Raw genomic sequence first — 17,428 nt, forward strand, 5'->3', positions numbered from 1 at the left:
ATTATAAATGTGGCTACAAGTTATGTAAGTTATATATATATATATATATATATATATATATATATATATATATATATATATATATATATATATATATGGTTTCAATATATTCAATATCTCTACTCTTGGCACGTCCTATATCTTATGTAATATTTAAAAAATCGTTACAAACAAAGATGACTATGTCATGAAGAGAAAGGGGTGTGATTGTAGATAAATATAAATATTGCGAACAACTGAATAAGTAAAGTGGAATAAATATTAATTAATCGGCATAAGTGTACCTACTGTATTAGGAACTTCAAACAACTTATTTTTAAATAACAACCTTAATACAAATACAATTACTAATACTAATTATGTTTGGTGCTAGTTTTAAATAAGAAGAAACTAAAACACTAAACAAATTACCATGTTTGTTTTTTTTTTTTCAATTATGTTTTTTCATCCAGTTTTCGTGCACTACGAATCAAATAGTTCTGTTTTGAGAAATTTTATAAAATTGAACGCAAAACATGTTCACAGTTAAATTTAAATACGTCCCTTAAATCTGAATGAGATAGCAAGCTACAAGTTGTGCAAAAACTCAATACTTTCTTATACATAGATACAATATATTTTTATTTTAAAATACATTTTCCAAGTCAAGAGGATAAAATAAAGATACATTAAAAATAAAAAGTATATTTACTAACCAAACAACCTTAACAAGGTGAACACTACCTTTGTTTAAATATGATTAATTTATTCAAATTGGTACTTATAAAAAGTTATTATGAAAAGTACAAAAAGTGATATAATATTCGTTTGAGTAAGACCGGGAAAATAATGGAATTATCTTCTAAGTATCAATCAATGTTTATTTGTTGATAGAACCGATGACAGATGAGACAGGGGGAAACTACTTGATGTTGTCAACTCACAACCTTCATCTAATTCAACCACAGATAAGTCGGTTAAGTTAGTTACACTGTCAGTTCTGTTTCTGAACTTGTGAAACAACATGAATACGTATTCGGGACTTATCGTATTGTTATCATTAGCAGGTAAGATATTTCACCATCAATTTGAACTAATAATGTCGTTTTTTTTTGAGTTGACGAACATTTGAAATTTTGTAAGCCTAATAAGATTTAGAAATAATTATAAATTTGATATATATATATATATATATATATATATATATATATATATAAAACTAAATATCTAACTATTGCTAATAACAATGCAGTTGCTAAAACAATTATTATTGTCTTCTATATTTATACTCGTAGAATGGAAATTGGCTCACGGCTAGGAGCCTACAGGTATTTCTATGTTTGTTTTGATTTCAAGATGATGTCCATTCAAGTTACAAAAGGGTCTTGGTTTTACCAGTGAATCAAAATAGAGCAAGAGTGTATAGTATGGTCTAATTAAAAATTTGTATTTTTGTAAAGTGGTAGGAATTTAAATATTTTATAGCGTTTTTATTTCAGTTAAGAATTAAATAACACAAAATATATTAATATTCTGATAAATGAATTTTAAAACGTGTGCTCTCGATTATATGAATATCAACAATAGGGTATTCAGTTGCAGTTACAGTATTTCGGGTTATATTTTTACAGATTCTTACTGAATTGTGATCGGTACATAAGCCGCCAAGTAATTATGTAACTTGTAACTTATGTAACTATGTAGAATCAGCCTTCGATTTTGTTGAGTACCTTAAATTCGAAGGTTTCAAGGTTATGGTTTTCCATATCTTTGAAAATAAATGTCTCAAATGCAAAAACCTTTTAAGCTAAAATAAAAAGTATTATTGCATTATTTGAATAGCCTACTTTTAATTTGCCCTTCCTTTAATGTTTTTGTCACCAGTTAATTAACTTATAGATTTAAGAGCATCCACCAGTGTTTCATTTAATTAATGCGTACGATAATACTAACACACCTTCGTAGTTTGAAATTACAATACATCAAGCAATCCTGAATAACTACATTTTCCTTCCCAACTACACAAAAGATGGGTGGCTTGTAAGTTACGTCTGTTATTCCACGTCATCTTCGTTACTGAGGTGAAAAGATTTCACGCTTGTTAGGTGGAAAAAATATACATGTCACAGAACGTCTACATAATAAAGTGAACAACATGTGGGATCAAAACTACATAGGTAACATTTTGGTTGTATCAGTTAACTACAACTCTATCCATGAAAGTAGCTGATTACAATTCCATCTACAGCTCAATAAACGAGGAAAACATTGGGAACGTGGCATGGTGATGCATGGGAAGATCAGCTTGTTACGTCATCAGAGTGCAAAAATAAATGATCAAATAGACAAAATTTTAAATGGTCGACTTAACTTTGTTTGATCAATAGCCCTTTAGAAAACAGTTAGTCCTACACTATTTCCGCACTACAAGATTGTACTTTCATTTTCATGCACCTTCTTTCATTACACACAATATTAACTACACTGTTACACAACAAAATATTGGCCAGTTTGATTGAATATGAGAACACTCTTATACTCCTTATTTATTGACCAAATTCCCACTAGTAATATGTTTGCCCAATGTATCACTCTGCAAAGACAAAATTTGTCATATAAACACTTGCACAACTTCTGAGTCATACTGCATGCATGTTCTGATTCTGGGAAACGGAAAATGTCTTATATGATAACGAAACGTTTAGTCATTGCATGTGAAAAATATATTGGCAATAAATCCGAGAGAGTTTATGAGTGAAATATTAATTCTTATAATACATAGACTAATTCATGCATTTACAGTTCCGTATGTAAGTTTCCAGTACTATCTCCGATCCCTACAGGCTGATTTATAATAATTAGCAGACACCCTAAATCATACAGCGTTTGCTTGGATAGTTTTCATGGTTTCAAACATTTATATTACTTTATTGAAACACTCCATTTTAGAACATAGAAAATTAAAAATATTTTGCTCAATTCTTTATTTTTTAACAGCTCCCTGTTAAATCAATAGGAACAGTAACCTTTTGGTAAATTGAACAAATATAATGTTGATAATGAGTTTGGTGAATAGTATTGTGTCTAGCACGTAATTACTAACCCATTTTTCTATTGTCAAGGCCACTTTCATTATTCATCTAATGCTGACTCTTCAAACAATTAATAAAAATGTCAAAAACCTGTATGGGTTCACATGGTTTAACCCTCCCCCTTTCCAACGTAAAAGAGTGAGGAAAGTGATTTCGCCTATGATCATCTCAGATCTCCGATATATAAGAATAGATTGCACTTATATTGTGTGTATTACGATCTACATATTATACTACCCGTACAAAATGTATTTTCTGCTAAGAATAGCTTATACGAGATTCCCTATTCAGTTTATAATGACAATTTTAAATTTGCCGAACCCGAAATTATGTTACGGGTACTGAGTGACTCTTGAGTTTTTCTTGAAAATGCTGAGCTTTTATATTTAAGAAACTAATAGTTAAGGATACGTGGTGTAGTTTTACTTTCAAACACTTACTTTTGTAGAACTGTAACCAAATCATTCTTATTTGTTCTAGAAACAACTATTCAAAAACACTATCTCAAAAGTCAGAAGTTTATCAAGTACCAGAGTTATTATATAAATTTATACTTGATTCTCAACTCTAAAATAATTTTCCTGCTTCATACAAACATCGTAGCCCAATTATAATAACTGCAGTTTTACCCCTGGACACTAGGTTAAATGTTAAAAATGTGACCATTGTTCCAAACGCTCACTATGTTGGTTGAATTTAACTTTAAGTACTTTTTATTTTCCTTACTACATTCTCACAATGAAAAATCACAAAACTAAAGACCTTATTTGTTATACCATTAAATAAAAGAGCATTGCAACAGAAATACATAAACTTATACAATCACATTTCCTATACTTTTTGTTTCTGTATCATATTAACCATTTTGTTTATTACGGTTACGGTTATAGTGGATTAGAGTGGTTTACATATCTGGAGGATATTATAAAATATTGAATGATATGTATGAGAGAATAAACTCGAAACTGTCGTTTCAGTGCCATGTCTACTTGTGCCGCTGCCCAAGGAGCACTCAGGAGGTATAGCTATCGTAAACCCTGGTCACACAGACATACGAACCCACTCTTACACGGTAAGAACTTTGTCATTTCAGTTCAGGTTTTCTTCTATTGGATGTATTTTTAATATATCTTTCCAAAAGCTAAACTGTATTATCCTGACGGCAAATTACGAGTAAAAAAGGTATTTTGAATAACTGCGGGTATCCCGCGTATTATTGTTACAATCCAAGTATTTACTGACGCAAACTATGTAACAACTAAAAATTCACATTGTATTTATTTTATTCTTATTTTCTAAACTTAGCTTTAAACCAAAACGCATTTTCTAAAATAACAGTTATTTTAATAATCTCACAGGATCTGAAATTATAGTAACGCTATGTAATATAATTACAGATTACATTTTGTCGGTATTTTATTGTTAAAGACAATATTGTGTATAGGCTACGTTCCGATAGTGATCAGGTTAAATATTGTATTTTAATCATAAAATATTAAAGTATAATGTTTGTTCGTAGTAGATATTTTAATATTAGATTAAAGTATTCTGAGAGTGCATCAAAAGGACATTTCATCGGAAAGCCCCTCTTCAGTAAAATCAAGTGCAAAGTTCCAACAAAGTAACGTTCAATGTACTGATTATTAGTGTTATTTACATGAATATTGTAGTAGTGCAATCTTATCAAATAATAATGATGGCTTAATAAAATGTGTCTTAAAATGATCTTATTGATCTTACAATAGACTGTTCAACATTTTAAACCTGTATTCTTAAATACGACGTACCTACAATAGAAGAGTTTCGCGATTGGATTACGCCATTACACATTTTACAATGATTATATAATTTCATAATAATTCCCAATTCGCGGACACACTATTATCAGCAATAAATAGCTGAAATGGACTATTGCAATAGACCTAGTCAGTCCCAAGAGACAATAATAAGGATAATGTTGTACTATGAAAGTTTTATAAGATTTTAGAACTGAGTAGTGTGCTTATGTGGTACAAGAAACATACCTTATTACGTATAATAAAAAAGGTCTGCAAAATACAATGCAATACATATTTGACGAAAAATCAGACTACATCAATCATTCAGTTTCAAAAACATGAAGATTTAATAGCGAAAACAAGCGTAATATAACAACAATATACTATCTAGTAAAACAAAAACTACAATAATAGATAGGAATAATCAACAAATTAGCTGTTGGGCATGATAGACAGGAGGAGAGACAGACAGACATAGAAAAAGATAGAGAACGTTTGATCATTCATTGTATCAATAATTATTCCTACATTCTCTTTGACGTATATGCCAATTTATTGAAGAAGTCCATGTCTAGTAGTAGTCCACAATGATTAGTGCTTCATTCGCAAATCATAGTATTTAATTTTGAAGGATTAGGATGACACGCCTCCTCATCAATTCAACTGACGGAATGAATTTTCCAATGACCGGTGCAACCTACACAATCACCAACTGTAGATTTATTCAAATGTCTTATTCGAAGGCGTCCTAAGTTTACATGGTATATTTATACAACTGAGACAAATTCCATCTAAAGAATTTCATGGGATTCCCTACAGAGGGTCTAAGTTATAAAAATGTGTCGTTATCTCTATTCAGAGATAGCAATACAGAGAGATACAAGCTGCCATATTTTAATGCACCTATTGTCACCAAGATTTAAAAAAAAAACCAACTATTATAACATTATTTATTCCATCTAAAGCATTTCATGGGATTCCCTAGAGAGGGTCTAAGTTATAAAAAGATGTCGTTATCTCTATTCAGAGATAGCAATAGAGATACAAGCTGCCATATTTTAATGCACCTATTGTTACCAAGATTAAAAAAAACCACTATAATACAATTATTTTAAAGAGAAATATCATAAATTATCATTCCCTCATAGGCCTCTTTTCCAAGCATAACCAAAAACTCTTTGTGACAATGCAAGTCCGTCGGTCTATTATGACCCCCTTCTATTTTCCAAAACCAAACCAACATTATTGGGCTTATAATTTTGGACTTTTTAGTCTCAATACTTGTAGTAATTCAATACTCGTCATGGTGACGGTACCGTGTATAAATGGAATTATTATTTCTGTTAGTATTGCACCTTTTCTTAAAGGAAATCAGGACGGTTCTAGAGATATTGAAAACCCTAAAGTTATTCTTTCCCTCAACTTTTAAATTTTTCATAGGTATTTTTGGAATATTTACTTTGAGGAAATAACTCAATTGAGAGTTGAAGTTTTCAAACTTTTAGTAGCATAACTATTGGTAAAAACTGAATGGAATCTAGAATATTTATTTTAAGAATAAACGCCAATAAAGGTGTCATAGTTGAGGATTATTTTTTGAAATATTTACACGTTTTTTAAATCATTCCTATCGTACACGTAGCACTGGTTTGGATTTATATATTTACTATGGTTACAGGTGGCAATCCTGACGGGCATGGATCTCTTGGGGGGAGGAGTACTTGTCAAACAGAATTGGGTCCTTACAGCTGCATCTGTTGTCCATGGGTGAGCCCTTTTATATGTCCTGTCTTTCAGGTACTTCTTGTCAAGTAAATAATCTGGCCTTAGGCCGGATATTAAAGGTCAAGGCTCTAGACAGAGCCTTTCATTATATAACAATTTGTTGGTGTTTTTCGGTAGTATTGTGCACGTTCCATGAGGATGAAGAAGTATCTTATTCTAAACGTCCTTATGAGTCATTGGCCTGTGCGAGGATCTTATCAAACAGACAAAGGTGGAGAGTCGATACAGGGTAAGATTGATGGTAACTGATAAAAGTGCATCGGTCACAGACAGAAATTGAACATGCACTAGTTCTACTCAGATCCAAAGACCGGCGACGCCTTAGACCGCAGACGACCAGCTCTCCCGGCGGATTAAAATTGTTAAGAAGATTAATTAGTTTATTTATAACTTGACAAACTATAGATTAATATCTACTGCAGATGTTCCATGCTTTGTTAAATAACACGTGAGACTGACAGTTTGGAAATGTTTTGATCATATACGAGTATGTTAATGTGTTAATATATGTTGTGTTATACTATGTGTGGTAAAGTTATTATTAGATTTAGATTAGATTATTAGGTTGTGTCATATGGTGGTGTCACTTATTCAAATACTATCTTTGATAACCAAAACTAACCAACAAAATAATTTGATATTCCATTACAGCGTATCTATAACGTAGTCTAGCTTGAGACTAATCTGCAAGAATCTCTAAATGTCTTACGGGATTGAAATTGATGGGTATATATCATATCTTTATTCATACCATAATTACTTTTCTACTTGATTTCAAGAAAGTTATGGTTTTTAGTTACTATTCGAGCAACCAGTGTTAACAATATATTTTCTTAATAAGTATTTCCATTACCATTTTAGCCAAGCCATATTGTTTTCCAGTTTTAAAAAGGAAGACATTGTGGTGCGTGTGGGCAGCAACAGCGGCTACTACGATGGTCACCTACGAAACGTTAGTCGCATCATAGAATACCCCGATTACTCGACCAACCAGAGCTACAATCTCGCACTGTTGAAGCTGGACCGCCCCGTGTTCTACAGGGTGGCTGCCCACATCTCCTACCTGGCTAGGGTGCCCTTCCAGGATGACCGGAGTTATGGAAATCTCACCGGATACGGCCAGGAGACCTATGATGTTACGGCAAGTTTTGTAATCCGTAATTAACCTGTTATTGTCCAGTAAGGCGGCTTTAAATAACTTTAAATAAATAATTATATATCACATATATGTATCAAAACCGTACATATTGCTACACCAAGAACAAATACTGTATAACCACAGTTTTTAAAAATTACGCACGTTTAAATATATTTATGTAAAATATAAAATTTAAGTGCGGCTGGATGTAACAGACAACATATATCTTTGTAAAGGAGTTGCTGAAATATGCAACTGCCAAATTATTAACCAGAATGTCTAATTTTTAATTTCATAATACCTCGAAATTTTAAATTCTGAGTAGTAACCGAACATTTGTTAAATTAAAGTATTTTTAACTTTAAATAAGTAGTAGGAATAAGGAAAAGTCTTTAGTAAGTAACCGACTTCACTGAAACCAACGCAAATATATGTTTTTAATAACATTTTCACATGTTCACAGGAATACACCAATGGCCCTCAGCTGCAAATCATCGGTATGGAACTTTATTCTTCCTCTTACTGCAATCACAACTTCTGGTCGATGTCTGTACCCAATATCCAGTTTTGTGCATACGCTAACGACAGTGGACCTTGCTTTGTGAGTTATGTTCTCATTGCTTGTATGGTGCCTGATATTGTTATCATACACTGCCGATCATGCATATCGTGTGATTTACTACAGTTAATACAATAAAATCCTCATTTTTCAGTTAGTAAAAATATTCATTGCTGTTATTCTGTACATAAAAAAGTTATATTTAAATATTCTAATATTGAGCAATACTAAATATCTATACTGGAATACAAATATTTACTATAATCGCTATGTGATCAATTCATTGAAGTGGAAAACTTGATGATGGCAGGTGCTTGAACGTATTTTTAACGTTAATTTGTTTTTGCATTAGTGTCAATGTGCGAGTAATATTGACCAGACTTAATAAAGTTAGATACCAGGTATGTTTTGTGAATTTTCATTTTCATAATTTTCTGTACCACTTTTTCCTTTGGGATCATTTACTAACCTTATGGTCCTAGTAAAAATAAATTTGAACACATCTCAGAGATGTTAACAATAAATATATGTTTTCTAAAACACAGGGCAATGAGAAATGCAAGCAATTTTGCAAACATATTACATTGAGCTATTTCTTGTCACGATGCCCTTAAATGAGCCCTGAAATATCCCGTTTAATTTTCGTATTCTACAACGCAACGTTACTGATTGCTCAAAATGCGATGTGTTGTGAAAATCATAATCGTAAACATTGCACATTAACCTCAAGAGTAAACAAATTAGCAATATACACAGGGTTTCAAAATAATTATTCTAACTAATATCTTATTTTAAGCATGAATTTATTAATTTCAAAATTTATATCAAGTTAAGATCTTGGTTAATTTCAACCATTTATTGTCTAAATGTGTTATTCCATTGTTATCCACTGTTCCCTTTCGTTCCTCTAACTTTCATCCTTTTTAAGCCATATGTATTTACCGTTTCAATGGAATAAATTTAAGATCATTTCTAGTTTCATTCTACTGCTTCATTAAATGTTGTTTTATTCTATCGTTACTTTTCCAGGGAGATGTTGGCGACCCATTAGTAAAGTGTGTGAGACCATCCCAGTGCGAACTGCTTGGAATATATACGGGAGTGAACATTTGTCAATACAACACACCTTCCACGTACATGGACATTGGGCAGTTCTACGGCTGGATACAGAAGAATATAGGCTCCAAGAGAACGTGGAGTAGGACTTAATGTGCTTCAACTTTATATTATATTATTATTATATTATATTACATTATATATATATATATATATATATATATATATATATATATATATATATATATATATATATATTACCGCAGTGAAAAGCTTTTCGGGTTCTGTAAATCACAAATTTTACAGTATAAAATAAACTCTGAGAACATTCACTGTTAATTTTGGACTTTTTCATGCGCGAGTTGCTAAAATAAACAAATAATCGTTCGAAACACATTCATTATTTCTCTGTATTACTGTTTTATTATTTTTAAGTTAATCATGTTAATAATTTTTCCTCCCTCAGGTGTTTTAATTATTTGAAACAAATTCCTTGAGGTACTATGTAAGATGTAGAGACCATATTCTCCATTTCAAAATGGCCAGTTTCTCATAATGTTTCCAGAGAAGCTATTTGAGGTATAAGCCTAAAATCTTTACCGCATGTATGTATGTTATATGTATATTTTGTAAAATTAAACTAAAACTAAATACTGCTTATTCTATAATAAAAAATTCGATGAATAAAAGAGCTTTCCTTTATTTACCAATTATTTAATTCTTTCCTTAAGTTTTGTGATAAATTTAATACAAAGAAATGTATTTCTTTAAGAGGTGAATCACAATCAATTAGATGTTTTTAATACAATAATTGTTAAAAAAGACTGGAAAAGTGCAAAATTAAATAATAACAATAGATTAAATATTCTTCTAATAGGATTCAGAACCTATAATGGCGGAGACAAGCACTTTTTACTCCATGGAGTGGTTGAAAGTAACGGCCCTTTAGACTCTTTCAATGTTGGGAATTAATTTAATGAATTTAAAATATCTGTTCTAAATACAGTTATTACTGTATATCATAACAAAGTCTCTCTTGAATTTTGAAAGTTAATTTCCTAAATTATATCTACAATGAAGATGGTTTTAAATGAAGGTAGCAAATGTTCAGAAATCATACAAATTCACCTTTGTTCTCTAAATATTTTAAATTGAGAAATTGGCTTTAATACAGGGTTTTCTGTCTGTGAGGCACTTGCAATCTGATAGAACGTTGAGAAGTTGGTGCTTAAAGACTTAATTTAATGGTAATTTAAAGTTTTGGAACAGAACAAAAAGATAAAGAGTTGCCATTAGCCCTATTGAGTCAAGAATGAGGAAGATTAAGCAGGCAGAAAACATGTTGGAAGCACTTTACAATGTCTGCAGTATCTTACCTTACGGTCTTCTTAGTGATTGTTACGCAGCAAGTATCTGTATGGAATAGATATATAGCTGTATGATTACAATATGTCTTAGAATACGTTTTACTAGTCTTTCACCTCCGTAAATAATTACTATAATAATAATCTATAATTATTTATAGTGCTTTATACGGGGTTAGATCTTTTTAATGGGTAATGATGATTTATAAAAATTTGATTAAAATATAGCAAGACAATAATAGGTATCCTCGTTCTACCCAAATAATCCCCAAATAGTGGTTGATTTATTTTAAATTAAAAACTAGCGATTTATAAAATGTAGCAGGGTGCTAATTTATAACAGGATTTTCTCATTGAATAATATTTCATACTAAGTGAATATAATTGAAAAGTGACTTTAAATATAATTGTGACATTTACTTAAAAACTTTTTTATTGTTCTAAACTGTTTAAATAAGCCAGGATACAAATAAAATACAATTAAAGTTACGTGTCTTTAAAATGAGTCCTTAACATTACGTTAGTAAATTATTGTCATAATTTATATTTATTTTACCTAAATTATCGCCAGTTATGATTTTCTGACCATTATTTCCCCTTTTTCATGAACTTTTTTGAGGCTGTTACGCATCTGAAGTTATCAAGGCTTCTGTATTTTAACCTATACAATAAAAAAAGTACCTTCTAGTATTTCATTGGTACTCATAAAAACGGTTTCACTCTCTCCGGCTTTAGGACCCAAAAACATTGCTCTTTATTCTTCGATACTGTTTAAACATTTTGAAATATGTTCAGGAGATTAGAATTCCAGTAACCATCACTAATTTTCAGGAGTGTGTATTATGCCACCTAAAGAGTATATACCTAGGATGTATCTTATTCAATAAAAAAGTGCGTGCAAAGCTGCGGGTATCTGCACCTTTTATAAGACCAGAAAACATACAAAAATTTAACTTATAACAATTATAAAAACATATTATTGACACACATATTTAATACAACCCTAAAGAATATTAACAAGTAACAGGTTGATTAACAGCATCTTCATCTTGCGGATGCAAAATCTTATAGTTTAAGTATTTTAAGTTCTCTAAATATGATGTAATATGTTTTATAACTATTTAGTGATGAGCAAACAATAAATAACTATGCAACAAATTATATGTATTGGGATATCAGTAAAGATAAGTAGCAACCAAAATACACAGGGAATAACCAATTGAGGTATCACTTATCATATCATCTGAAATACCCACTTCAAGCCATTACAATTTCCCGAGTCCACTTCACAGCTCTGATTTTTAGTAATGACGATCTATATTCGCATATATTTTTAGTATTATGAATTAGTTATGAGAATTAGTTGAATATTTTCACAATTATTATTAGGCAGGCAGTCAAACTTGCATACGAGCGTAATGTTGACTACGTAACACGTATTTCAGGATCGACAGACCAAGAGTCATACATTTTTTTGAGAATCATTCTTTACCTAGTTGTTATCATGAGCTTTTTAAAATTTTCCTTTCAACAAAATTGTGTCTTATAAAAACAAATAGAAAAAATTATAGCTCAATTAGTTTTAGCATGCACACTAACACTCGCCAATGCATAGGTTATTGCAGTACTCTCCCCAGCTCACCAAAATGATATTATTTAAACACTTCTATGAAACTTAACATAATAAATTAAAAAAGTGATATGTTTAATGTTTATCTATGCCATAGCAAGATATCTCGATAAAGATTTTGTTTGTAGACTTTATATTTAACATAGACAAGAATGAGTTATAACATGGTGCATGTCCAGCCATGGCATTTAGCTGAGAGTTATTGAAGCCTATCTCTGTGTAGGGTGATACAATTTCTCTTTTGACTTTCGGGGGTAAAAATGTCTGCGTTATCGTCAATCTGTCCTCAGGACATCTCGAGAATGAGTTAAGTATAGATTTAAAATGTTGTATGTAGCCTCAGTGAAGCCTATTACTCCAGACATGGTGTGATGTACTCCTACTTTGTATATCACTGGAAAGAGGAAATCCTAACGAATAATAGTCAGAAGAAGACAAAACTCTATTTTGTTCAACCCTGACAGCTCTTTTGAGATAAAAAAGTATAGGTAAGTTTTTATAACATATGATTGTGTTATGTTGTTGTTTCAGATAAACAGAAACCGCAACAAGAGAACAATAGGTGTAGTGGTGGTTAAACTTGGGGGCATGGTGATTCATGTTCAGTTTTCATTCTTGAGGAAGCAAACACATTTTTATGTCATTTTTCGTAAAGACCTTTTAGTATATATTAAGATGATCAAGGGATGATCAGGGGCTTTTAGTGGCCAGGTGGTTTACTGTCAAAAAGCTAGAAAACGTCTCTTATGTATTAAAACGGAACTCTTCCTTAGGCTTATGGCCTGTGTTTTATAAACTTCCTGAACTTACAGTAACATCTATGCATAAAAAGGGATGTTATGTTAGAAATAATGCGTGGTGCAATGTTCATAAGTGTACCTATAATAGTAAAAAAGCTATAAGATTGTTGTGTGAAAATTATAAAAATTTAAAACTTGTGGACTGATATTCTAGTTTACACTAGATATTTAATAGTAATTGAGGAAAATAACTTATTCTACGGGACTTGTAGTCAGGGAATGTGGTATTTATATAATGAAGACATATATAGGCCTAGTAAAGCACTGACAGGATAAAAAGGCCATATTTGCTTATTTGGATATTTTACAACTAAAACATCTATAGTTAATGTTTTATAGGTTGTAACAATCTATAGGTTGTAAAACCAGTTTGTGTGTAATTAAAATGTTATTTAGTATCTGCATGTTTCAAAAAGATAAAGAGGCTAAAGCGATCTTTTAATATTTTATACAGAAAGAAACAAAACATTTAAATTACTGATCTATAACTGATCTATACTAATCTTTTATTCCAATTTCCATACCTTATACCTTATTGGTGATCAAAATTATTTTATTGATAATTTATACATTATCTAGTCTGTTTAACGAAACTAGGTGTAGTTTTACTGACAGCATCTCTGTCGTTCTTAAATAGCTCTCAAACGTTAGGTTCAATAATTCTTCTTTGGAATTAAGTGGTGCTGTGTATAAAAGTTGCTCCCCAAAGGTAGTAATCCAGGGGATTTAAATCAGGAGACTTAGGAGGTCAATTAATTGGTTCACCTCGACCAAATCCATCTGTCTAGAAAATGTATCTGCAAGTGCTCCCTAAACATTCTGTAAATAATGTGCCGGTGTGCCATCATGTTGTTGGAATTTCATTTGATGTCTTTGTTCAAGTGGTACATCTTCCAGTAGGACTGGCAGTTGATTCTGTAAAACGTCTTTACACAAGACCAGTAAGGCGGGTTTCAATAAAAAATGTGCCAATTAACTGGTCCCCAATAATACATTTATATCATACATTTTATCGAAAATCTAATTTGAAAGTTCGACTCTACAACTGCTTTTGGATTTTTAGTTGACCACCGGTTAATATTTTTCAAATTTATAATTCTATATCTTTTAAACATCTATTCGTCCGTGAATAAGACAATTTACATTATTTCGATTTTCTTTTCGAAAAAACTGTAACCTTAATGCTCTGTCACATAAATGAAGATTTTGAACTCTTAGTAAGTGATATAAAAGTTGTTTCCTTTCAATGTTCTCGAGACTGTACTACGAGGTACGTTTAATCTATCTGAAAGTCGGTGAATGCTAAGTTGAGGGCTGTGTTGTATCATGTCATTGGTATTATCTTGTTCGCCTACAGGCTGTATTACATGACGTTCTCTCAAACGGTTAGAAACACCCATTTGTTAGTAAATTATAGAAATCCGATGCAAATGTTACATAAGTAGGTGTTCTTCTCAGCGGAAATCGTCTTTCATATTCACGTTTATCTGCACGACTATTTCCATTAACAAAACCATAGACGCAAACAATATCTGCGTAATTTTTATTTGAAAATGTAATAAATCTTGTCGTTAAAAAAAGAATAAAGTACAAGTAATATAATACACATAGACTGCACAAACCAAAGATGGTAGACGAGTTACTGCACAAGCTGAATTGTTGGACAGCTGTGCAACAATAACTTATATTTAGGTATTATTGCAGCAGTGGTGCCTACTCTCATTTTTCAGATTTTACGTTAACTAAAAGCGTTTCAATTGACGCTATATTTTTTAAATCTTGTTTTTTAAAACTAAAATGTTTTATACTGTAAATATATTTTAACTATTTACTTAACTAAAAAAATCGTTTTTACAAAGAACGGCAACATTTAATAGACATATTATTATCTTATTTTCTGACATTTTCGTAGGTATTGATTTAATTAAACATTAATTTTTAAAACTCTGTTCTTGTTTGTTATTAACCTATTTTACATTATTTTCGTTGGAATTAAATTCTCTAAAGGTTCTGGTTAATAAGGTTGCGTCTTTATTACCCATTTAATGAAGTTAATATACTTCAAATCTAAACAAAGAATGTTTTCTCCAGACCGAATTTTGCATATTTTATCAATATCTCAGACATGGGTGGTCTAACAGGTCTGGGACTTTTTTCGATTTTTCAGTTCCTTTTACATAAAATACAATAAATTTAACAACTATTTTTACGCCATGAAAAAGAACCGTTTCTCTGTATTTCCGTCCTTTCCTAGAAAATTGGGCGAAATCTATCGCTAGTCGTGGTTCGCTATCAAAGCGTTTCCGGACATATGTCTATATGAACTTTTTATTATTTTTATGAGTGGAAACCACTTGAGAATTTTGTCGCGTCTCTCGTGGGACACTTTGTACTGTTAATGAAACACTATTGCCAAATAATTGTGTATCTACGTGTTACCCAACATAATGGGTAGCTCTTGACGTTATTATTCTTAGCAACGTAAATGCGTCTAAAATCAAGTTTTCTTGGAAATACTTTAAAACTTCGTACTGATTGACATCCGTCAGAAATATAATAACATTTCTACTGTAATCCGTAGTTAAAGATATCATATTAAACTTCAGGGAAATTTTAAATACCTTAATATTATCGTGTATTTGCTAACAACAAAATGTTCTTTAATGAATCATTGCCGTGTAAAATCAGTTATTATAGTACGTAGTATTGTGTTATCTAACATTATCTACAAGTATGGCAGTCTGGCCTTGCAATACACTCTCAAACTGTGTTTCATTCAACATGAGGCGTATCAATATGATCTTGTGATTGTTGACGTTTAGGTTATAATGAAGTTCTTATATTGAATGTATATATATATATATATATATATATATATATATATATATATATATATATATATAAAATGCCGTTCGTTGGAATAACGTAGTAACTCATTAATATGCCATCTGTATTGGCAATGAGCTACTAAATCTGTTTTTATGTGAAGGCAATCCAGAAGATTTGTGTGAATATGGACAACATTTTAACATGCATATAAAGGCGCACGTTCGTAACATACCAGTTTTTGCATTTCATTTCGGCTGTAGGTAATGTCTATCAAAACATATTAATCTAACTAGATATATTAAAATATTCCCAATTAAAAACCCAAGATCAACGGATACCTTTTGATCTGATGCATAGTAAAAAGTGCATTGTCTGTACTTTGATTACATGAAGACGTTCTTAAGTTAATAAATCACACTCCGTCCGAAAATTGTTCATAATTACGCCTATAATACGTCCTATCTGTTGTATCAAAGATCTCACACGAGATGGCCTGAGAGCAAGGTTAGGGGGCGTCGAGGTCACAGTTGTGAGTGAATGTAAACACTCACACACGCACACATTTGCGAGAAAGTGCCTTAATATGGCTTTCGAACAAGCGTTTAACGTATATTACCGCTTGTTGGCCTTTCGGAATCTTCATCTCTCCCACTTTCTTCCAGTTCAGAATCTCTGTCAACAGTGACTTACCTAGGATTTGAGTTTGGAGAGGAACCACGCAATTCCATCATCCTGCATTTCATGAAGGTTAAGGGTGGTAAACATGGAGAATGTTAAAGAAATGGCTAAAGGAATTAAAAGAACCTTTTTTACCATTATATCTTTTCCTGTTAGTTTTGAATGTACATGAACTAACTATCAGTATCAAGAACTAACTAGTGTATTTGTCTGTGCTTCACTTTATAAGTTTGGATGTCCTCCATATCTCCGAATCAGGTACTAACTGTTAAAATTTTCCAAACAGACGCATGGAACCAAGCAAACAAATAAAAAATGCCATATTCAAATGACCTTTTAATTAATTTGTATAAGCGTGAGATTTGTGTAATACTCGTATTGATGTGCATGTAACAACAATCAGACAGATTGTAAAAAATTTATAGTTGTATTTTTCTAAATTTGTATTTGTCTCATGCTGATTCTAACACAGTTTGCAATATATTCGTTGAAGGGTTTAACCATCAACATTCCCCATAATCCAAACTTCGTTTAAGTAACCCTTGGTTAAATCCACGTCCGGTCATGATTAAAACCCAGTTTCCAGTAAAACGTCTATTGTTTATCTCCACTGTCGTCTGCCCTATTGGTGTTTGTTTACTCGTTGAGGTTATGTGACTAGCTTCTGTTGCAAGAAATCATGAAAGAACTTTTGGATGACTTTAACAAAATTCAAGACGAAGACTTGGTATACCAGTTAG

The 17,428-nt window shown here is 31.4% G+C and overlaps 1 protein-coding gene across 1 annotated transcript; it reads left to right on the forward strand.

The window, feature by feature from the left end:
• Positions 1 to 901: 901 nt before the first annotated feature.
• Positions 902 to 10,089, forward strand: LOC124354471 (trypsin-7-like). The gene is made up of 6 exons (XM_046804946.1): positions 902 to 1,046; positions 4,049 to 4,143; positions 6,528 to 6,616; positions 7,517 to 7,775; positions 8,236 to 8,373; positions 9,361 to 10,089. The coding sequence occupies exons 1-6, from the start codon at positions 1,004 to 1,006 to the stop codon at positions 9,538 to 9,540; spliced, it is 804 nt and encodes a 267-aa protein (XP_046660902.1). The 5' UTR covers positions 902 to 1,003; the 3' UTR covers positions 9,541 to 10,089.
• The last annotated feature ends 7,339 nt before the right edge of the window (positions 10,090 to 17,428 follow it).

Source organism: Homalodisca vitripennis, chromosome 2 (genome assembly GCF_021130785.1).
Source record: "Homalodisca vitripennis isolate AUS2020 chromosome 2, UT_GWSS_2.1, whole genome shotgun sequence".
Taxonomy (NCBI): domain Eukaryota; kingdom Metazoa; phylum Arthropoda; class Insecta; order Hemiptera; family Cicadellidae; genus Homalodisca; species Homalodisca vitripennis.